At 45.9% G+C, this 23,681-nt stretch overlaps 2 protein-coding genes across 2 annotated transcripts in view; one reads left to right on the forward strand and one right to left on the reverse strand.

The window, feature by feature from the left end:
- The window catches only part of C12H16orf96 (chromosome 12 C16orf96 homolog), a 54,285-nt gene that overhangs the window by 15,173 nt on the left and 15,431 nt on the right, over positions 1-23,681 (forward strand). Inside the window, exons 2-9 of the mRNA XM_053556660.1 lie at positions 1,733-1,837; positions 3,663-3,743; positions 3,941-4,027; positions 4,140-5,388; positions 7,007-7,092; positions 7,432-7,542; positions 19,706-19,780; positions 20,241-20,405. Coding sequence (XP_053412635.1) covers positions 1,733-1,837; positions 3,663-3,743; positions 3,941-4,027; positions 4,140-5,388; positions 7,007-7,092; positions 7,432-7,542; positions 19,706-19,780; positions 20,241-20,405 — 1,959 coding nt within the window. The remainder of the gene's footprint in view (positions 1-1,732; positions 1,838-3,662; positions 3,744-3,940; positions 4,028-4,139; positions 5,389-7,006; positions 7,093-7,431; positions 7,543-19,705; positions 19,781-20,240; positions 20,406-23,681) is intronic.
- On the reverse strand, positions 17,035-18,034 carry LOC128561637 (RNA transcription, translation and transport factor protein). Its single transcript, XM_053556127.1, has one exon. It carries the CDS (start codon positions 17,940-17,942, stop codon positions 17,208-17,210), a length of 735 nt encoding a protein of 244 aa, XP_053412102.1. The 5' UTR covers positions 17,943-18,034; the 3' UTR covers positions 17,035-17,207.

Here is a 23,681-nt window from a genome sequence, read left to right on the forward strand (position 1 = left end):
TCTCTATCAAAAATAAATAAAATGTATCTTTTGTAGACAGTATGTAGTTGGATCATGATTTCTTTTTCTCTTTTTTTTTGACATCTGTTATTATATGTATCATGATTTCTTATCCATTCTGCCAATCTCTGCCTTTTTTTTTTTTTGTAGAGACAGAGTCTCACTGTACCGCCCTCGGGTAGAGTGCCGTGGCGTCACAAGGCTCACAGCAACCTCTAACTCTTGGGCTTACGCAATTCTCTTGCCTCAGCCTCCCAAGCAGCTGGGACTACAGGCGCCCGCCACAACGCCCAGCTATTTTTCTGTTGCAGTTTGGCCGGGGCTGGGTCCGAACCCGCCACCCTCAGCATATGGGGCCGGGGCCCTACTCACTGAGCCACAGGCACCGCCCCATAAAAGTTTAGTCCATTTACATTGAATGTAATTATTTTTAAAATTATTTTTATAATAGAGATAAAGTCTTGTTGCACAGGCTAGGTTCAAAGGCCTGGCCTCAAATGAGCCTTCTGCCTTGGACTCCTAAAGTGCTGAGACTAATTATTGATCAAGACTGACTTCTGCCATTTTACTATTTGTTATTTTTGTTAACTGAATGTCTAACTATGCACTAGGTCTTTTATATACATTATCACATTTTAAAAATACTCAGGGTTGAAAATCTGAAATCTAGAAAGGTGCAGTAACAGCCCCACTAAGTGGTGGAGCTGAACTGTGAGCCCAGCATTGCAACCATCAGCACTTGCTTGGAAGTTTCCTCACTGGTCCCTTGACTTGCCCTCTTGCCTTCCCAGAGCAAATCTCCCAAGTAGCCTGAGAGAGCCTTTAAAAATGTAAATCCAGGGTGGCACCTGTGGCTCAAGAAGTAGGGTGCTGGCCCCATATACCGGAGGTGGTGAGTTCAAGCCCAGCCCCGGCCAAAACTGCAAAAAAAAAAAAAAATGTAAATCCAGGCCAGGTTCAGTGGCTCTTGCCTGTAATCCTACAACTCTGGGAGGCTGAGGCAGGCAGATTGCTTGAGCTCAGGAGTTCAAGAACAGCCTGAGCAAGAGCAAGACCCATCTCTAAAAATTACTGGGTATTGTGGCGGGTGCCTGTAGCTCCAGCTACTCACGTACCTGAGGCAAGAGGATGGCTTGAGCCCAAGTGTCTGAGGTTTCTGTGAGCTATGACACCACAGCACTCAACCCCAGGGCAACTGAATGAGACTCTGTCTCAAGAAAAAAAAAAAAGGGCAGCTCCTGTGGCTCAAAGGAGTAGGGCGCCAGCCCCATATGCCAGAGGTGGCGGGTTCAAACCCAGCCCCAGCCAAAAACTGCCCCCCCAAAAAAAAAAACAAGAAAAAAATATGTATATAAATCCAATCATGTTTTCCTTGCTCTGATCCTCCTATGGCTCCCACCCAGAGACAGGCTATGCTTCCTCCCTCCATAGTAGCCTGGCTGACATGTATCATGCAGGAAAGGACTTGAGAAGCTCTCTGATAAATGACTACTGGTTACTGAATATATTCAAATGCAAAATTTCTTCTATCCCATCCAGGCCAGTTGGAACTCAAAGCACTGTTGATTTTAGTATCATTTGCTGGCCTCTTTGTGCATTCCAGCCTATTCCTTGAGGGAGCCAAGTGGACCCCTTGCACAACGACTGTCACCAGAAAGCTTCTGCACTTTACTTGCCTTCTCCCTGCAACCACACCTAACTTCACATTTTCTCCTCCTCTCTGCCTCTCCAGTCAATGCAAACCCTTCAGGATTTGCTCACTGATCTTCACATACTCAAGGAAACCACCAAAACCCTCAGGGAGGATGTGGACATGCTGAAGGACATGTTAAAAAAGGTAGTCCTCCCCCCTTCACCTTCCATTCTAGTCATGCTGCTCAGACCTCTGGTGGTGGGAGTGACAAGAAAGTCTAGAAAGCTTGTTCTCAGTCAAAGAATGTAGCTGTAAGGGTGGAGAAGAGGGCTTATGTGGTCTAGCCACTTGGATTATGACCCCTCAAGGGGTCATTACGTTCCTTGCCTCACTGTGTTGAGATATCAGCTAAAAGTGACAAATCTAATTCATGCTGGCTCAGGAAAAATAAGGGATTTATTGTCTTGTTTACTAAAAGTTCAGGGATGACTTCAGGTACAGTTAGATCTAGGTGCTCATCCAATGTTGACATCTCTCTGATATCCTCTGGGTTGGCTTCATTCTTGGGCAGCCACTCCCCAAATCTTAGCAACACTAGGCTTACATTCTATCAATTTAACAGAAAGAGCACCTCTTCCTCTTCAAGACAGCTCTGTCCACATTGAAAAGTGGAACAAACCTAGTACAGGCATATTTCTGTCTCCTGTAACCACAAACCATCAACGTAAGCATGTTTTAATACCCTACCATAACAGGTGAGGATAGTCCACAGCTGATCTGATTATCATAGCAATGTGAGAACTTCAACCTCGGGCTTGGTAGCTCCCATCTAAGCAGAAAGAGCACTGGTAGGAAGTTGTATCATGAAATACTAAAAAAGACCCCTTCAACAAGACAAATCTGTTTGAGAAACAATTCCTTCTTGGCCCGTTTCTTGGAAGTTTTTTTTTTTAAGAGATAGTTTCTCAGCCGGGTGTAGTGGCTCATGCCTATAATCCTAGCATTCTGGGAGGCCGAGGTGGGTGCATTGCCTGAGCTCAGGAGTTCAAGACCAGCCTGAGCAATATGGACACCCCATCTCTACTCAAAATAGGAAAACTGAGGCAAGAGGATTGCTTGAGCCCAATAGCTTGAGGTTGTTTGAGCTTTGATACCATGACACTCTATTCAGAACACCAGAGTGAGACTCCATCTCAAAAAAAAAAAAAAAAAAAAGACAGCTTCTCACTTTCTTTGTCACCCAGGCTGGAGTACAATGGCCTGATCATAGCTCACTGTAACCTCAAATTCCTGAGCTCAAGTGACCTTCTTGCCTCAGCCTCTGAGTAGCTGGGACCACAGGCACATGCCACCATGTCCAGCTATTTTTTTTTTTTTTCACATTTTTAAAGTCAGGTTTTTGCTGTGTTGCCCAGGTTGGTCTCCAAGTCCTGGGCTCACGTGATTCTCACACCAACACCTACCACATAGCTAGGATTACAGGCATGAGCCCAACTCTTGGAAATTCTTTTTTTTTTTTTTGTAGAGACAGAGTCTCAATTTATGGCCCTCGGTAGAGTGCCGTGGCCTCATACAGCTCACAGCAACCTCCAACTCATGGGCTTAAGCGATTCTCTTGCCTCAGCCTCCCGAGTAGCTGGGACTACAGGCGCCTGCCACAACGCCCGGCTATTTTTTGGTTTTGCAGTTTGGCCGGGGCCAGGTTTGAACCCGCCACCCTCGGTACATGGGGCCGGCGCCTTACCGACTGAGCCACAGGCGCTGCCCAACTCTTGGAAATTCTTAATGTGCTTTTTCCCATTCAAGGCCCTGAAAAATCCTGCAATATAAGGACCTGTTGAATGCTTTTAAGCCCAGCATTTCCCAAACTTATTTTTCCATGGAACCCTTCCCCACTCCCTGGGAAGCACTGGCTGTGGAATCTGTTCTTTCTTCCTTCTCATGCTTTTAGTCATCTAGAACGGTGGGAAGAGGCAGGGCTGGGACCAGAACATACACCCGTGATTCACAGACCTGCCTTATTTGACAGGTGCAACCAGAAAAATTGGATATCATCAACGATGAATTGAGAATGCAGAACAGGAAGATAAGCTCAGCACAGCGAGACATGGTGAGGGCCATGGCCTCTGTCCTTCTCCCTAGCCCCCACCTCCAGTGTCCTGGGTATTGGGTGTGGGGAGGGGTGAGGAGGAGAACACAAACTGGAAAGGTTTCTTTGCAGATGTGGGGTCAGTGTGGATGGGGAACCACCTGAGGGCACTGTACCCTCCAGGCTCATGCCCTTCCTTCCTCACCCTCGTCCTCCAGAATTCCCTCCAGAAAAAGTTTCGAACCATCCCCAAACCTGACGACATGGTGCTGTGGAGTGGCCTTCATGAGGCCATGTTCACCTCAGTGAGTGAAGGAGGAAGAAGAGCAACAAAGGGTTTGGGAAGATGGCAGGAGGGCAGGGGGTAGGGAGCAGGGCGGTGGCTACAAGTGGGGAGGGGGTAAGAAGTTAGCCCAGCCCTCTCAGCCCTTTCCTCTCCAGGAAACTGATGCACCCCAGCTGGAACCAGATGCTGCCCTGGAACAGACTCTTGAGTACCTCTACGCTGCTCAACCTGTCCAGGTCTCAGAGCCCATCCAAACCCCCCACCTCCTGCAGACCATCTGGGATTATGAAGTCCCAGAGGAGGTGTCTGCCCAGGAAGTTTCACTCAGCAGTGCCCAGGAGCCAGGCCAGCCTCTGGCCCTCAAGCCTGGGACCACGCCCCAGCGTGGGGCTGCACCTGGGCCCACGCCACAGCTTGGGCCTGTACCTGAGCCCCCACCTGAGCTCACACCTGGGCCCACCCCTGGGCCTGCACCTCCACTGGAGCCTGAGCTCATGCCTGCACTGAGGCCTGTGCCGGGGCCAGGTATAACACCTGGGCTCATGCAGGTACCTTGGCCTGCCCCAGGTGCCCAGCCCCCACCATCGCGAATGTGGCCTATGCCACCAGGTCTCAGAGAGGGACACAGGGCTGGCTCATGGCCTTTCTGGGACTCAACCCTCCTGCAGTCCACTCAGCCCCTGCCCCTTCGGAGTCCACCACCAGCCACAGAATTAGGCTCAGCATGGCCTCGTCCGCTACAGCCATACCAGTCTCACCGGCCAGCAGCCCACTTGCTCTCAGTTGTCAAAGAAAAGGGGGAAGAAACCGAGGATGGGGTCCCCCAGGATGGGGTCTCCCGGGATAGAGCCCAAAAGGTTAGGACACTCAAGGACAGAGCCTTCAAAGACAGAGCCTCAAAGGATGGGGCCCCCAAGGAAGCACAGCCAAAGGATCCCCGGTCTACCCTTCAGCGGATAAGAACCGCTGCCACCATCGCTGCAGCTGCCGCTGCCGCCTACGCAGCAGCTGCAAACTCAGCAGCCCAAGCAGCCAAGGCTGCTGCCCACCAGGTCAAGGATGCCCCTGCCACCCAAATGGCTACCAAAGCAACAACTTTGGCTGCATCTGGAGCCTTAGGGGCCTTTGCAGATTTTTTGGGCGCAGGAGCTTCCCGTGGGGCCACAGACTTCATGCCCATCACTGATGATACCATCACTCCTGACACAGCCCTGCCCCAGGCCATGCTAGATGCTAAGCAGGCCACGAGCCCTGAAGACAAGAAGAAGGCTGTCAAGCATTCCCTGAGCTACTTACCCCAGATTCAAACAAGACATGATTCCCTGAAAGCGGAGTTTGATCAGCTGTCATCTGCCTTGAATGAGCGCTTGACTTATCTAGGTAGGCCTGGTGTGTCCCCAGAAGGGTGGCAGGGGCTCAGGCCCTCTTTTTGGGCTTTGAGAAGCACCTCCTCTCTTTCATTTGGCTTCCCCAACAGAATCTGCCTTCACCCATTAACCATTCATTCCTTTGGTGTAAGCATTTAATCTCTTACTAGTCTATCCTTTTATATTGAATGTACAGTAAAGTTTTATCTTAGGGAAGAAAGGCTGTTAGGATCTCAAGTTAGCTCTTGAGAAAAACCATGTGTCAAAATTATTCCTGAGGGTGGATGCAGTGATCCATGCCTATAATCCTACCACTCTGGGAGGCTGAGGTGGGTGGATTGCTTAAGCTCATGAGTTCAAGACCAGCCTGAGCAAGACTGAGACCCTGTCTCTAAAAAAATGGCAGGCATTGTGGTGGGTGCCTGTACTACCAGCTACTCGGGAAGCTGAGGCAAGAGGATCATTGAGCCCAACAGTTGAGGTTGTGGTGAGCTATGACACCATAGCACTCTATGAGGATAACAAAGAGGAACTCTCTCTCTTTCTCACACACACAATATATATATATATATATATATATACACACCATATATATATACACACACACACACACACACACATCTTAAAACTCTTTTGCAATAGCCCATAATACAATACTGTACAATGTAATGCTAAGTTAAGCTCAGCTAGAATGCACAATAGCACTGAACAGATACTGGAAGAAGTGATCAGCTTGGAATAAGGAGCAACTACTAGGCAAAAATACATATATTTAAAGACCACAGTCATAGGCTGGGTACAATGGCTCACACCTGTTATCCTAGCACTCTGGGAGGCTGAGGCGGGTGGACTGCTTGAGCTCAGGAGTTCAAGACTAGCCTGAGCAAGCGCAAACCCCATCTCTACTAAAAACAGAAAAATGAGCCAGGTGTTGTGGCACACCTGCAGTCCCAGCTACTCAGGAGGCTGAGGCAAGAGGATCACCTGAGCCCAAGAGTTTGAGGTTGTTGTGAGCTATAATGTCACAGCACTCTGCCAAGAGTGAACAAAGTGAGACTGTGTCTCAAAAGTAAAAAAAGAAAAAAAGCACATCATATTCTGGGTTGCAACATGACTGGTCAATTTCTGCCCCAATTTCAATTTCTCCCACACAGGGAGAATGGGGGCATTCTTCACTAGTGGTTCTCAGCCTTGAGCTCACCTGTGTCTCTGGGGTGCTTGGTAGAGCAGACTGCTGGGCCCCACCCAGAGTTTCTGACGAGTTGGATTTGGGTGGGGCCCAAGAATTTTCATTTCTAACTTGTTCCCAGGTGATACTGATAGTGTAGTCCCACTTACTTGGGAGGCTGAGGCAGGAGGATTGCTTGAGCCTAGGAATATAAGGCTGCAGTGAGCTATGATGACATCACTGTACTCCAGTTTGGGCAACAGAGAAAGAATCTATCTCAAAAAGTATATATTTTTCTAAAACTATTTAGAAAATTAAAAATCGCTTCACTGGCTCTCAAGTCCACTATACATTTCTTTTGGGTGGCACTGCCTCAGGGCCTTATCACAGAAGCAGCTGGAACTCAGGGAAATCATCTCCTTCCATCCCTGCCCCCAGCAGAGACCCCATCCTTTGCTTTCAGCGAATATGGCAAGCCCCTGCGGCCTTGGGGCCACACTGGAAGCATTACAGGAGAAGATCAGCAACCTCCAAAAGTCCAGGCTAAAGGTGAGTGTCCTAGACAGAGAAGAGTTTTTGAGGAAATGAAGGCTTGAAGCTAGCTGATGGCAGAGTCCTCATTCCCCTCCCTCCTGGACGCAGATTTATCTTAACTTATAGCCAAAGGAGGCCTGGGCAGGTGAGTGGGCCACAGGGCAGCTGAGCTATGATAGGAGGGGGCCGTGGGACTCCTACTTGCAAGTGTCCTGGGAGCTGTTACAATGACAGATTGTAGACACACTGGTCTCGTACGTTCTTCTCCTTGGCCTCAGCCCTCCCTCAGGCCTCTTTCTGGTGCCGCAGACCTCAGAAGCAGAGGCCTTGGATGTCTTTGTCTCCTGCTTTTAGGGGGAAGAGCTTGAGAAAGTTTGGAGCCACCAAGTAGAGATAATGAAGGATCACTACCTCGTGTTGGAGAAGGCAATGGAAAGGCTCCAGGCGCGCGTGGACGAGTTCAAGGTTCGGAGGTCTGGGTGGGCCTAAGATAGGCAGGAAAGGGGGAAATTCCTCACTGGGGACTCTCAGACCTTCTCCTAAGGTTTCACAGAGGGTGAACCTGCCCTGGACGCTGAGGGGCCAGTGGGTGCTTCACTGGCATTTTACTGTGCATAAATTATTCTTCAGTTAAAAGCAAACCAGCCCCTTCCCCCATATACATATAAACAGAAGGGTCCAGACACCACCTGTTTTGCTGGTTGGTGCCTGCATCACCAACACCTAGAAGAGCACAGTGAAGGCTCAATAACATTTGCAGAATAAATCAATGAGTGAAGGAGAGGATTTCTCCCACCGACTGTTGTTTTACATTTGTCTCAGACCAGGAAAGGGGCAGTGCTCGGCAGCCCAGAGCCTTTCAGGAACAGCAGAATTGCCAGCGGGAATTGTGAAGACAGATATAGAGCCCCTGCCCAGGGATTCACTCAGCCAAACACCTTCTCCTGGGGACCTGAGGGTCTGACCTGCTGAGCTGGCCTAATGACCAGGTCAGATGAGTCCTCAGAACCTGCCCAGTCCAGCCTTTAGCTTGTTCCAGATGTGACCCTGCACCTTTAGAGAGGGGATCCAGGGATGGTTGCCAGTAGGAGGGAATGATGTTCCTCCAAAGTATAAAGAGACAAAATCCCAAACAAACCTGAGGTTTAGGCCAGGCTCAGAGTCTCTCTCTTGTAGTCTTAGCACTCTGGAGGGCCAAGGTGGGAAGATACCTTGAGCTCAAGAGTTCGAGACCACCCTGAGCAAGAGCAAGACACCATCTCTACTAAAATAGAAAAATTAGCCAGGCGTTGTGTCAGCCACCTGTGGGCCCAGCTACTTGGGAGGCTGAGGCAGGAGGATCACTTGAGCCCAGGAGTTTGAGGTTGCTGTGAACTGGGCTGATACCATGGACTCTAGCCTGGGCAATGAAGTGAGACTCCATCTAAAAAAAAAAAAAAAAAACTGTGGTTGTTTTCATGGAAGTTTCTGTTTCTAGAAAGGGGGCTGTTGGGGGTGCTACAATAGGATAAGGGGGCAAAAGGACAGAAGCAAGACAAGCCCAAGGCCAATTGCTCCTCTCGACAGTTGAATCAGGGCAACTTGGAATGGAAAAGAACTCAGACAAGGAGGGAGTAACTCAGAGCCTAACAAGCAGGTGGGAAGGGAAGCTGCCTCTCTCTGGGGACAGCTGGCTGGGTGTGGGTGGATGAATGTTTGCAGGGATATGTGCTCAGACCCTTGTGTACACTGAGGAGGAGCCACACCATCTCCTGGTCATACTGTTCCTCCAAAAGGCCTGGTCACTGTGCCTGGGGACATTGTGGTGCCCTTCCTCAGTGGACTCTGGAGCCAGTGATTCAGCACGTCTGCTGTGTGCCCACCACTATGCCAGGCCCAACTTGGGGGTGAGTGGGGTTACAGCATCCGCCTCCAATGACGGGGTGGTTGCCACTTGTTCAGAGGCCCTCAAGCAAATGAGGCGCTAATAAGCAGTGCCACAGCTGAGCACAGAGACCTTCCTCCTGACTTCCTTCCTGGCTCTTGTGCCATCAAGATTTAATTGCTTATTAATGTTAACCCTGGAAGAACCTGGAACAGGGCTTTGTGTACAACACATAATTTGCTGAACCGAGTGCTGTGGTGTTTATAACTAGTTACAGATTCCTTTGTTCCTTCTCCACTCCATGGTTTCATTGGACTAGCCTGAAACACACACACACAGACATGACTTCATGAAATATTTCTTTAATGAACTGTGCTGTGAGAGATCAGGGACGCTGTCGGACTTTTCTAGTAGAAACCAGGGAGTCCGTGGTTCCGCTGCAGCACCGGGCGCAGTGAAAAAACAGTGCGGCGGCTTTCCCTGGCTGTTCTCTTGAAGACGCTGTGAGCATCCAGCTGGTGGGGGAAAGCCCGTGTGTTTAGCACACATTATCGCATGTTCCTGCTGCACCAGGCACCCTTCAGGATGACATGAGTGTCCAGAGGACAGACATCATCCAGGCCCTTCTGTCTGTGTGTGGGGTGGTGGCAGAATTTTGTTTCTTGTTTGGTTTTGTTTTGTTTTTTTGAGATAGGGTCTCACTCTGTTACTCAAGCTGGAAAACAAAGGCATTAGGAGTCAGCTAGGGATTTAAGCTGGGTATATACATAGAGCTTGGGAATCTGCCTCTTTTTTTTTTTTTTCCTTCAGACAGAGTCTTACTCTGTCACCTTGGGTAGAGTGCCATAGAGTCATAGCTCACAGCAACCTCAAACTCCTGGGTTCAAGTGATCCTCCTGTCTCAGCTTCCTGTGTAGCTAGGACTACAGGCACTCACCATAACACCTGGCCAGTTTATATATATATAAATATATATATATAAATATATATATAAACTGGCCAGGTGTTATATATATATATATTTTTTTATTTTAATTTTAATTTTATTTTTTTTAAAGTAGAGACAGGGTCTCCCTCTTAGGCTGGTCTTGAACTCCTGAGCTCAGGCAATCCACCTGCTCCGGCCTCCTGAATGCTAGGATTACAAGTGTGAGCCACTGCATCTGGCCAGGGGATCTATCTCTTAAGTGCTCTCTTTCCTGGATTTACCCCTCATTCTTCTGTGTCAGTAGTAGTTGCCCTAAACTCTCAGCTGTCATTCTCTGGGATGGGGAGATTATGGGTTTTCTATCAAAATTTTAGCACGGCCAAGTCTGCCTTGCCCTTCGGCTAACAGTCTTAAAAGCAGATGACTTAACCTAGATATATGATGGAATGTTACATGGCCATAAAATGAAAATGAAGCACTGATTCATGCTACAACTTGGAAAAACCTCAAAACTACCATGTTATGTGCCTCACACCTATTATCCTAGCCCTTTGGGAGGCCAAGGTGGGCGGATTGCCTGAGCTCAAGGGTTCAAAACCAACTGAGCTAGAATGAGACCCCATCTCTAAAATTAGCTGGGCTCTATAGTGGGCACCTGTAGTCTCAGCTACTCAGGAGGCTGAGGCAAGGGGATCACTTGAGCCCAGGAGTTTGAGGTTGCTGTGAGTTATGACACCATAGCACTCTACCAAGGGCGACAAAGTGAGGCTCTGTCTCAAAACAAACAAAGGAACAAACAAACGAAAACATATCATGCTAAGTGAAAGAAGCAAGTCACATGTTGTATGATTCCACTTATATGAAATGCCCAGAAGAGGGAAATCCAGAGAGATGAAACTTAGATGAGTAGCCATGGGTAGCGGCAAGGGCATGCGGAGTGACTGCTAATGGGTTTTTTTGGGGGTAAAAGTGTTTTGGAACTAGATAGAGGTGATGGTTACACAACATTGTGACTGTCCTAAATACCATTTTATCATATGTGCATTTCACCTCAAGTTTTAAAAAAGCAGAATACTCGGGCGGCGCCTGTGGCTCATGAGTAGGGCGCCAGTCCCGTATCCTGAGGGTGGCAGGTTCAAACCCGGCCCCGGCCAAACTGCAACAAAAAAATAGCTGGGCATTGTGGCAGGCGCCTGTAGTCCCAGCTACTTGGGAGGCTGAGGCAAGAGAATCACCTAAGCTCAAGAGCTGGAGGTTGCTGTGAGCTGTGTGACGCCACGGCACTCTACCGAGGGTGACAAAATGAGACTTTGTCTCTAAAAAAAAAAAGCAGAATACTCGCCCTGTGCAGGTTTTCTCCTGCTGTGTTAATTGCCTTATAGAATCGTCCTGCTTGTGCACACTTGGTGCCTTCAGGGCTGTGTGCCTTTGTGCATATGTGTTCATGTGTGTGTATTTAATTTTCCCAGAGTGGATAGTTGTTGTGGAAGGGTTGGATCCAGGAGTTTACTGGACTATCCAGGAAGTGGAAACCTCACATATCTTGATTGGGACTTAACTCATAAGTTAGGTTGAAGAGAAGTGATCACAGAGTTCTTTATACATTGCTTTCCTAGTCTAAGACATGGTATGTCTTTCCATTTGCTAAAAACTTACATAGTGCAATAAATTTGGAGGGTTATCAAATAAGGAAATGTGTAAAACACTTGGCAAAATGAAGACGTTTCTAAAAATTTCTAGAAATGAAAATGGAAGGACAGGCTAATTCACATCATGGAGCAAATCTAAAATTCTTTGCAGGACAACTATGGGATAGAGGCCTGGGCAGCAGGGGCTTCCAAACTTCAGGGGTGTAGTGGGTTGAATGATGACCCCTCAAAAAAAGATGTCTATGTCCTAATCTCTAGTACCTGTGAATGTGACTTTTTTGGAGAAAATATCTGTGCAAGCCAGGCACAGTGGCTCATGACTGTAATCCTAGCACTCTGGGAGGCTGAGGTTAGAGGTTTGCTTGAGTTTGAGACCAGCCTGGGCAACATGGCTAGACCCCATCTCTACTAAAAATTAAAAAATTGGTATGGTAGCCTGCTCCTGTAGCCCCAGCTACTAGGGAGGCTTAAGGCAGGAGGATCACTTGAGCCCAGGAGTTTGAGGTTGCAGTGAGTTATGCTGATGCTGCTGTACTCTACCCAGGATGACAGAGTGAGACCCTGTCTCTAAAAAAAATTTTTAAACATCTTTTGAAAAGGTCTTTGCAGATATAATTAAGGATATTGAAATGAAGAGATCATCCTGAATTATCTGGGAGGGCATAAGTCCAATAACTAGTGTTCTTATAAGAGAAAGGAGAGGGATGCTTGAGATTCACAGAGAGGGAGGCTGCACAAAGGAGGAGACAGAGATTGATGTGATGCAGTCCCAGCCAGGGAAGGCCAGGAAGCACTAGAAGAAGAGGCACCCCTAGAGCTTTCAGAGGGAGCACAGCCCTGTCAACACTTTGATTTTGGACTTCTGGTCTCCTGAACTGTGAAAGAATAAATTTCTGTTGTTACAGGCCATCCCATTGGCGTGATTTATTATGGCAGTCACAGGACAGGTTTAGGCAATGCTCATCACTGAGAGGGGCTGGGAGGCTGTCAGATGCCAAAAACCTCAGAGTTCTGTCTAAGCCATGCCTTTGAGGCTCCTAGGAGTCCAGAGTCAAAGCCACCAGCCATAGCCCCTCTGCAGCAGCAGCTGCCACCCAACCAAAGATCAGTGAGTGTTGGGACCTTTGCAGACTCCTCTGCAGGGCACAGCCCCTGCCAGGAGCCTCCCAGGGGGAGAAAAAGACAGGAATAGCCAGCAGGTGGAGAGACCTGAGGGCCTCTGGAGTGTTTCTTTTGGAGCATTTCCCATGAAGATCACAGCAGGAAAATAAGTAGAGATAGAATCTTTCTCATTGATTGCATGGAAAACACGATTTGCCCTTTGCGAGTAGACAAGTAGTCTTTGATGAGGTTTTGGCCACATTCTAAAATCATTCTTGGAACAAACTATGAAATCCACAGCTCTGTGGCTTCCATGCAAGATAAGACTTACAGCTAATATATATATACTGAATGCTGTCCGCCAGGAACATACTAGATACCCTTTCTATAGTCCCCTCCACATCCCCAGAAGAGAAATGGAACTGATGCCATTTTAAAGAGGAGGAAACAGAGGCTTAGGCAAAAAGACCAACCCCAAGGGCGGTGCCTGTGGCTCAGTGAGTAGGGTGCGGGTCCCATACACCAAGAGTGGCGGGTTCAAACCTGGCCCGGCCAAACTGCAACAACAAAAAATAGCCAGGCATTGTAGCGGCACCTGTGGTCCCAGCTACTCGGGAGGCTGACGCAGGAGAATCGCCTAAGCCCAGGAGTTGGAGGTGGCTGTGAGCTGTGTGACTCTATGACACTCTACTGAGGGTGATAAAGTGAGACTGTCCAACCCGAGCTTGCCCACCTGGGTACTGGGGTCCAGGGCATAGGCTCTGTGATAGATGAACTTGAGTCTGAGTCCTGATTCTCCTGCCTACTCGGTTTATCGGTTTCTTGAGGCTGCCATAACAAATTACCACAAACTGGATGTCTTAAAATGATAACAGTGTCTTCTCTCATAGTTCTAGAGGCTGAAAATCTGAAACCAAGGTGTTAGGTGCTCCATCAAAAGGCTCAGAGAATTTCCCCTTGCCTCTTCAGGTTTCTGGTGGCTCAAAATGTTCCCAAGCTTCTGGCTGCATCATTCCCCTCTCTGCCTCTGGGCACATGGCCCCTTCCCTCTATGAGTCTCTGTATCTTCACACAATCTTGTTTTACGAGGACATTAGTTATAGGATTCAGGGCCCCCCCAATCTAATATGACCTCATATTACTGATTATATCTGCAAAGACCCTTATTATTTCTAAGTAGGGCCATGTTCACAGGTTCTGGGTGGACATAAATTTTTGGAGAGCCACTAATTTAATCCAGGATACAAGTGACCTTGGTAGTAGAAGTTAGAGGGTCTTACCTAATCACCACTCTTTATTTCTAGATTTTTTTTTTTATTGTTGGGGATTCATTGAGGGTACAATAAGCCAGGTTACACTGATTGCAATTGTTAGGTAAAGTCCCTCTTGCAATCGTGTCTTGCCCCCAAAAGGTGTGGCACACACCAAGGCCCCACCCCTTCTTTCTCCCTCCTTCTTTCTCTTTTTGCTCTCCCTTTCCCCCAACCCTACCGTGTCCTTAATTGTCATTAATCGTCCTCATATCAAAACTGAGTACATAGGATTCATGCTTCTCCATTCTTGTGATGCTTTACTAAGAATAATGCCTTCCACTTCCATCCAGGTTAATACGAAGGATGTAAAGTCTCCATTTTTTTTAATGGCTGAATAGTATTCCATGGTATACATATACCACAGCTTGTTAATCCATTCCTGGGTTGGTGGGCATTTAGGCTGTTTCCACATTTTGGCGATTGTAAATTGAGCTGCAATAAACAGTCTAGTACAAGTGTCCTTATGATAAAAGGATTTTTTTCCTTCTGGGTAGATGCCCAGTAATGGGATTGCAGGATCAAATGGGAGGTCTAGGTTGAGTGCTTTGAGGTTTCTCCATACTTACTTCCAGAAAGGTTGTACTAGTTTGCAGTCCCACCAGCAGTGTAAAAGTGTTCCCTTCTCTCCACATCCACGCCAGCATCTGCAGTTTTGAGATTTTGTGATGTGGGCCATTCTCACTGGTATCTCAGGGTGGTTTTGATTTGCATTTCTCTAATAGATAGGGATGATGAACATTTTTTCATATGTTTGTTAGCCATTCATCTGTCTTCTTTAGAGAAGGTTCTATTCATGTCTCTTGCCCATTAATATATGAGATTGTTGGCTTTTTTCATGTGGATTAATTTGAGTTCTCTATAGATCTTAGTTATCAAGCTTTTGTCCGATTCAAAATATGCAAATATCCTTTCCCATTGTGTAGGTTGTCTCTTTGCTTTGGTTGTTGTCTCCTTAGCTGTACAGAAGCTTTTGTACAAAAATTTAATGAAGTCCCATTTGTTTATTTTTGTTGTTGTTGCAATTGCCATGGCAGTCTTCTTCATGAAGTCTTTCCCCAGGCCAATATCTTCCACTGTTTTTCCTATGCTTTCTTTGAGGATTTTTATTGTTTCATGCCTTAAATTTAAGTCCTTTATCCATCTTGAATCAATTTTTGTGAGTGGGGAAAGGAGTGGGTCCAGTTTCAGTCTTTTACATGTGGATATCCAGTTCTCCCAACAACATTTATTGAATAGGGAGTCTTTCCCCCAGGGTATGTTCTTGTTTGGTTTATCAAGGATTAGGTAGTTGTAAGCTGTTAGTTTCATTTCCTGTTTGCTATTCTATTCCAAGTGTCTATGTCTCTATTTTTGTGCCAGTATCATGCTGTCTTGACCACTATGGCTTTGTAGTACAGCCTAAAATCTGGTATGGTGGTGCCCCCAGCTTTATTTTTATTACTAAGAACTGCCTTAGCTATAAAGGTTTTTTTCTGGTTCCATACAAAATGCAGAATCATTTTTTCCAAATCTTGAAAGTACGATGTTGGTATTTTAATAGAATGGCATTGAATAGGTAGATTGCTTTGGGAAGTATAGATATTTTAACAATGTTGATTCTTCCCATCCATGAGCATGGTATGTTCTTCCATTTGTTAATATCCTCTGCTATTTCCTTTCTGAGGATTTCATAATTTTCTTTATAGAGGTCCTTCACATCCTTCATTAGGTATATTCTTAGGTATTTCATTTTCTTTGAAACTATGGCGAAGGGAGTTGTGTCCTTAATTAGCTTCTCATCTTGACTGTTATTGGCGTATACAAAGGCTACTGACTTGTGGACATTGATTTTATATCCTGAGACATTACTGTATTTTTTGATGACTTCTAGGAGTCTTGTGGTAGAGTCTTTGGGATTCTCTAAGTATAAGATCATGTTGTCAACAAAGAGGGAGAGTTTGACCTCCTCTGCTCCCATTTGGATTCCCTTTATTTCCTTGTCTTGCCTAATTGTATTGGCTAGACCTTCCAGCCCTATGTTGAATAGTAAAGGTGACAGAGGACAACCTTGTCTGGTTCCAATTCTCCATTCAGTTAAATATTAGCTGTGGTTTTGTCATAGATAGCTTCAATCAGTTTTAGAAGTGTGCCACCTGTATCTATACTCTTTAGTGTTCTAATTAGAAAAGGATGCTGGATTTTATCAAATGCTTTTTCTGCATCTATTGAGAGGATCATATGATCTTTATTTTTGCCTCTGTTAATACGGTGGATAATGTTATGGACTTGTGTATGTTAAACCAGCCTTGCATCCCTGGGATGAAACCTACTTGATCATGATGTATGACTTTTTTGATGATAAGCTGTAATCTATTGGCTAGGATTTTGTTGAGAATTTTTGTATCAATATTCATGAGTGAAATTGGTCTGAAATTCTCCTTTTTGGTTGGGTCTTTTCTGGGTTTGGTATCAGGGTGATGTTTGCTTCGTAGAACGTGTTGGGGAAGATTCCTTCCTCCTCAATTTTTTGGAATAATTTCTGCAGTACAGGAATAAGCTCTTCCTTGAAGGTTTGATAGAATTCTGGTGTGAAGCCATCTGGACCAGGGCAGTTTTTGGTTGGAAGCTTTTTGATTGTTTTTTTAATCTCAGTGCTTGAAACTGGTCTGTTCACGAGCTCTATTTCTTCCTTGCTAAGTCTAGGGAGAGGGTGTGATTCCAAATATTGATCCATTTCCTTCACATTGTCAAATTTCTGGGCATAGAGTTTCTGGTAGTATTCATAGATGATCTTTTGTGTCTCTGTGGGATCAGTTGTTATTTCCCCTTTATCATTTCTGATTGAGGTTACTAGAGATTTAACTTTTCTTTTTTTTTTTTTTTTTTTTTTTGTTGAGACAGGGTCCCACCCTATGCCCCTGAGCAGAGTGCAGTGGGCGTGGTAGCTCACCACAATCTTAGACTCGGGCTGCGGGCACCCCGCTGCCTCAGCCTCCGGAAGCCGCTGGGATTACAGGCGCTCGCCGTGGTGCCCGGCTGGGTTTTTCCATTTTTTTCACGAGTCGGGGTCTCACTGTCGCTCAGGCGAGTCTCGAACTCCTTTTTTTTTTTTTTTTTTTTTCCACTTTCCCAAACTTTATTAAAGAAAAAAGCAGTGGTGGTAAATCTCTAAAACATCATCAATTTTCTGGGATTCCTCCCTCGAAAAATGTGACATTTGATTTCCAAACACATGCCAGAAGTGTACATGGCTCCCAACTGCACCAAGCAGGTGAGGAGCTGAAGGGGCTTCGTGCTCATCTTCCAACTTTCCCCAGTCTGTGGTCTGTCTTTGGGTCAGCAATAATCGCCTGAACAGCTACTATGGCTTCATTAATTTTTGTCTGTAGCTCTCGGAGCTCTTCTATATGCAGAAGTCGTAGGATCTGAGCAGCTTCGTTAAGAACGGCATCTCCCGTGTCAAAACCAAGAATATGTTTGTCTAAAGCAACAGGCAAGCCCTCTTTTGTTTGATTTGCTTTAGCAACTGCATCCTGTGTCAGGCGCTCCTGAACCAAAATGCGAATTGCCTTAAGCATCACCAGGTAGTCATCATGGCGCTGAATCTGAAGGAGGTTGGCCAGAGCCATCACGCCAGCCTTGAAGTCAGGGTTATTTACATCCAAATTGATCAACGGCTCCGCATTCTTAGTTGTGCTGTCAGCGTTTTTTGCATTATCAGGTACTAAGTCCTTGTATTTTTCAGCATTATCTCCATATTCAAGTCTAACAGCTAAACCAAGAAGCCAGTCAATTGCTTCTTGTCGATCTTGAATCTTGAAAGGACAGTTAACATCTCTGAGATACTTTTCAAAGAACTTGGGCCAGTCACTGCTGTGGATGTTTCTTAAATTACCTCTGTCTTCAATCTTGTAGTGTCTGATTTTCTGATCTTCAAGCCAAACAATAAAGTTTCTAAATTCTGTTTCATCTTTGCAGTTGAAGCCGGCAGGATTGTGGTAGTCGAGAGCCGTCAGCTTGCGTCGGAACATGGTCCCGCTTCTCTCTCTCTCTGGTCCCGGGGCCTCCGCCAGGAGAGGAGAAGCGAGAGGGAGCGGGCAGCGCAGGCGGGGCGACGCGGCGAGGGGGCTCGAACTCCTGAGCTCAAGCGATTCTCCCTCCTCAGCCTCCCACAGTGCTGGGATTACACGCGTGAGCCACCGCGCCCGGCGAGATTTAACTTTTCTATTTCTAGTTAGTCTGGCCAATGTTGATCTATTTTATTTATTTTTTCAAAAAACCAACTCCTTGTTTCATTAATTTTCTGAATGATTCTTATTTCTAGATTTTAACTACTTGAGAATATACCTGAAGAACCAGGTGTGGTGGTGTGTTGGCTCATGTCAGTAATCTCAGCACTTTGGGAAGCCAAAGTGGGAGGAAGGATCATTTGAGGCCATAAGTTCAAGACCAGTCTGACCAGTCTGCAACACAGTGAGACCAAGCCTGTACAAAAAAGGATATTTTTCAATAGACGGGCATGGTGGTACATGCCTATAGTCCCAGCTACTCCAAGGTTGAGGCAGGAGGATCATTTGAATCCAGAAGTTGGAGGCTGCAAAGCCTAGGCGTTTGAGCCTGCCGTGAGCTATGATGATGCCATTGTATTCCAGCCTGGGTGATTGTCTCTTTAAAAAAAAAGTGGAGATCTGAGTATTGATGTTGGTCCTGATGACTCCAAAAGGCTAATATTGAGTTGGAGGAAACAGCTGGACTTGGGGCCAAAGGAGAAGCTTCTTCCCATACCTCATTTCTCATTCTAGACCTTGGGACCCACCTTTCGGGCAAAGATGTGGATGTGATGGAATTTTGTGTTAACTAGAATTAAGTCCAACTTTGAATGGCATAAATTCACTCCACATAACTGACTTAAACAAGGTGTAAGTGTATTTCTCTTTCACATTCAAGACATTCAGAGGGTAGCTGAGAGTAGGCATGGTGCTCCACAGTGCTGGAGACCCAAGCTCTGTGTTTCTTATCCTATTCTGTGACCTCCATTCAGAGGGTCACCTGATGGCCCAAAATGGCTGTAGATGCTCCAGTCATTAACTCTATATTCAACCTAGCAGCAAAGAGGATAGAGGATAAAGATGGTTAAAGACATCCATCTGCTTTCATTTCTACCCCCGTTACACTGAGCTATAGGAGAGGCTGTGAAATGTAGTCTGGGTTCTAGGGAGCTGGCTTCTAGCTAAAAGTCCATTCACAGCTTTGAAGGAAATGTGGCCCCACCCTTTGGGGACATAGAAGGCTTTTGGACATGAGCTGCTATTCCTATCATGGGAAAACTAGTAAGGGAAGACAGGGTGAAGCTAATGTAGAGAGCTGGCTTTTCATGGAGTGGTGGCGATGGGGAAATTAGGGTTTTCCCCTAACACTTGGGCACAGTGTGTGAGGCTCATTGTAAGTGCTCAGTTGATGGTAGACCAGAATTCTCAGTGGGATCTCATTACAAATCAGAACAGAGGAACTTGCAATACACATCCAGGGCGCCAATTGTTAGCATTGGTTTGTGACTTCCTCCTATGGGTGTAACTCTTTGTGCAGGGAAGTTTCTATGATAACACGTCTGAGGGGACAGCTTGTCTGAAGTCCTACATTCCTCCTCTTCTCATCTGGGCACCTGGAGTCCTTAAGCCTAAACCTTCTAACACACTCACCTGCCTGCTGTCCACCTGTCCCCTTTATTCCTTCCTAGCACCTGGCAAAGGTGTTGGTGGGAGACTGTCATTATTTACCTTGCTTCTGTTCTCAGATTCTCCAGACTCTAATCAGAGGACTAGAAGTGAGCAAGGCGAATAAAGACGCAATGGAGAAGGAGCTGAGTGAGGTGAGAGAACACAAGTTCCTCTGCCTTCCCCACTTTTCTGGCTCTCCCACCCAGAGAAACGGGATCATCTAAGCCTTCCAGAAATTTTTTCCACTTTTATTCAGACAGATATTTTGAGAAGGAAAAGCTTCTTGAAAGTTGTCCCATCAACTCCTGCTTCTAGTGACTCATGATTAGGGAGATTCTGTTATGCAAACAAAAATAGTTGGGTATTGCGGCAGGTGCCTGTAGTCCCAGCCAGCTACTTGGGAAGTTGAGGCAAGAAAATCACTTAAGCCCAAGAGTTTGAGGTTGCTGTGAGCTGTGATGTCACAGCACTCTACCGAGGGCGACATAGTGAGACTGTCTCAAAAAGTCCAGGATCCTGAACTAGAAAAAATTGCCCCCAGGAGTATAACATCTCCAGTGCCCCCTGATCCATTCCAGTAGCTCCTCCTCCCTGAGTCCCATCTTTCCCCAGAAAGCTGATAGGAGTGCCCTGGCATGCAAGGCTAACCGGGTAGATCTGGAGACTGTGGCAACAGAGCTGAACGAGATGGTTCAGAGCATGCTCTTCAAGATCACCACCCAGAAGTCTGACTGGAAGAAGTCTATAGAGCAGCTCAGGAATGACGTGAGCACCAAGGTGAGTACCCCTGTGTTCGTTATCACTCGCTACATAACAAATTATACCAGAAGTTAGCAGCTTCAAACAACAAATGTTCTCAATTTCTAAGGAGCAAGAATTTGGGAGCCACCCAGCAGCCTAGCTCAGTGGCTTAGAGTCTCCCTCAAGGTTGTCATCAAGATGTCATTCAGGGCTGGTATCATCTGAAGGTTTGACTGGGGCTAGGTGAGCTGCTTCAAGGGTAGAGCCCTTGGCCAGGTGTGATGGCTCATGCCTGTAATTCAGTGCTTTGAGAGGCCAAGGCAGGAGGATTCCTTGAGCCTAGGAGTTTGAGGTCACAGTAAGCTATGATTGTGCTGCCACGCACTAGCCCAGGGAACAGAGCAAGACTCTGTATCTAAAATATAAAAATAAATAAATAAAAATTTTTTTAAAGGAACAGGTGTAGTGGCTCACGCCTGTAATCCTAGCACTCTGGGTGTCCTACCGAGGCAGGTGGATTGCTTGAGTTTACGAATTCAATATTAGCTTGAGCAAAAGCGAGACCCTGTCTCTACTAAAAAAAAAATAATAATAATAGAAAAACTGAAGCAAGAGGATTGCTTGAGCCCAAGTTGGAAGTTGCTGTGAGCTATGACACCACAGCACTCTACCTGGGGTGACAGCTTAAGACTCTGTCTCAAAAAAAAAAAAAAAATTATAAAAGATTGCACCCTCATGAAACTCCCCAGTTCCTCATCACACAGACTCCGCAGGACTGCTTGAGTGAGCTTATGACATGGCAGCTGACCTACCCCAGAGCAAGTGATCCAAGAGAGCAAAAAGGAAGCTGCAGTGTCTTTAATGGCTTACCCTCAGAGTGACCTTCCATTGTCTCTGTAATATCCTTTGGTTACACAAGTCAGCCATATTCAATGCAGGAGGGGATGACTCAATGGTATAAGTACCCAGAGGTATAATTAGGGGCCGTCTTGGAGGCTTTACCATGACTCTCCTGGCAGGGCAAGAGAAAAGATGTGTGGCATGGTGGAGGGAGTCTGTGGGGGGACCAAGCTAATCATTCATTTATTCATTCACCATTCACTGATTGCCTGGGATATGCCAGACCCTGGGGAAATGTTGATGAGGAACCATAGCCCCTGCCTTGATTTGTGCAGTTGAACAGAGAGACAGGAATGGTCAGACCAACAATTACAGTGCTACATGATTCTTGCAACTGATATGGTTGGTATGGCACAAAGAGATTAGGTTTAAAAGCAGGCAGCTCTGGGTTTTAGTCCAGCTCCACCACGAACAGTAGTTGTACGACCTCTTTCGGTCATAGTTTCTCATCTGTGTAAGGGGTAACCCATTCATTTGTCAGCTCTGTATGTGGTTATCTGTAGTGCTATCACTGCAGACAGAACGACGGGCCAAGGCATATAGGATGTGGTCTTGTAGGGACACTTTGAGTCAGAGGAATTACATAAAACCTGCAAAGTTACAAGTAAATAACATTCTCCGAACATTTATCTGTTTTTCGTCAGTAATTCAATGGTGGGGATGGGGGAATGGGAACAGAGAGATTATTCTAGATTAAAAGTCTCAGGAGACAAAACAACCAAATGCAGCACCTGAAGACATTTTACTTGTTACCTGGTTCAGTTTCGCCAACTCTGAAGATGGGCTGGGAATGAGATCCAAGTTAGGAATTATCATTAATTATATTAATGTGATAATGCACAATGGTTATATGGGAAAATGTCCTCATCTTTTAGAGATTATTACTCAAATATTTATGAGTGAAATATCATGATTTCTGTAACTTAAAAAAAATTCTATGCTGGGAGGCCAAGGCAAGAGGATCACTTGAGCTTAGGATTTTGAGTATAAAGAAATAAAAAGACTAGAATAATTAACCCCTATATATCCACCACCTAGATTTAATGATCATTAACAGTTGTTGCACTTTCTTTATTTGTGTTTTTTTTTTTTTGTAGAGACAGAGTCTCACTCTATGGCCCTCGGTAGAGTGCCGTGGCCTCACACAGCTCACAGCAACCTCCAACTCCTGGGCTTAAGCGATTCTCTTGCCTCAGCCTCCCGAGTAGCTGGGACTACAGGCGCCCGCCACAACGCCCGGCTATTTTTTGGTTGCAGTTTGGCCGGGGCCAGGTTTGAACCCATCACCCTTGGTATATGGGGGCGCCTTACCGACTGAGCCACAGGCACCGCCCTATTTGTTTTTTTTGAGACAGAGTCTCAGTCTGATACCCTAAGTAGAGTGCTGTGGTGTCATAGTTCATAGCAACTTCAAACTCTTGTGCTCAAGTGATCCTTTTACCTCAGCCTCCCAAGTAGCTAGGACTTATAGGTACCTGCCACAACAACCAGCTATTTTTTTAGAAACAGGGTCTCTCTCTGGCTCAGTCTGGTCTTGCACTCCTGAGCTCAAGTGATCTTCCTGCCTCGGCCTCCCAGAGTGTTAGGATTACAGGTGTGAGTCACTGGACCCAGCCTGTTTGAAATTTTTTAATAAAAGGTTTTTAAATTGTTGTGTTAAGTGATCCTATACTCATTTCTTTTCTTTTCTTTCTATATTTATAATTGCGGTAAAATTAAACATAAAATTAACGGTTAACCGTTTTAAAGTAGACAATTCAGTGACATTTAGAATCTTCACAGTGTGTGCAGCCATCACCTCTGCCTAGTCCTAAGACATTTTCATCACCCCAACAGGAAACCTGGACTCATTAAGCTGTCACTCCCCATCCCTCTTTCCCAATCACTGGCAACCACTAGGTCTACTTTCCATCTTTATGGATTTGCCTAGTCTGGAGGAACTGTGCAGTATGTAAACATTCGTGCCTGCCTTCTTTCACTTAGCATGATGTCTTTGAAGTTCGCTCATGTTGTAGCATGAACCTTGAGCTTCATGCCCCATACCCAAGAACAATGAAAACATATGCTACAAAAAAATTGTGTTCATAGCAGCATTATTCACAATCGTCAAAAGGCAGAAACAGCCCCCAAGTGTCTATCAACAGATGAATTAGTAAAATGTGTTTTATCTATAAGATGGAATATTATTTCATCGTAATACTTTATAAAATGTAGTATGAATGGATCACTGATGCATGCTACTGTGTGGATGAACCTTGAAAATATTGTGCTAAGTAAATGAGGCCGGGCACGAAAGGCCATATGTTGTATGATTTCATTTATAGTAAATGTTCAGAATAGGGATATCCATCCAGACAGTAAGCAGGTTAGTAGTTACGGAGACAATGGGGATGATTTGTAATGAGTATGGGT

The sequence above is a fragment of the Nycticebus coucang genome, chromosome 12, assembly GCF_027406575.1.
Source record: "Nycticebus coucang isolate mNycCou1 chromosome 12, mNycCou1.pri, whole genome shotgun sequence".
NCBI classification, from domain to species: domain Eukaryota; kingdom Metazoa; phylum Chordata; class Mammalia; order Primates; family Lorisidae; genus Nycticebus; species Nycticebus coucang.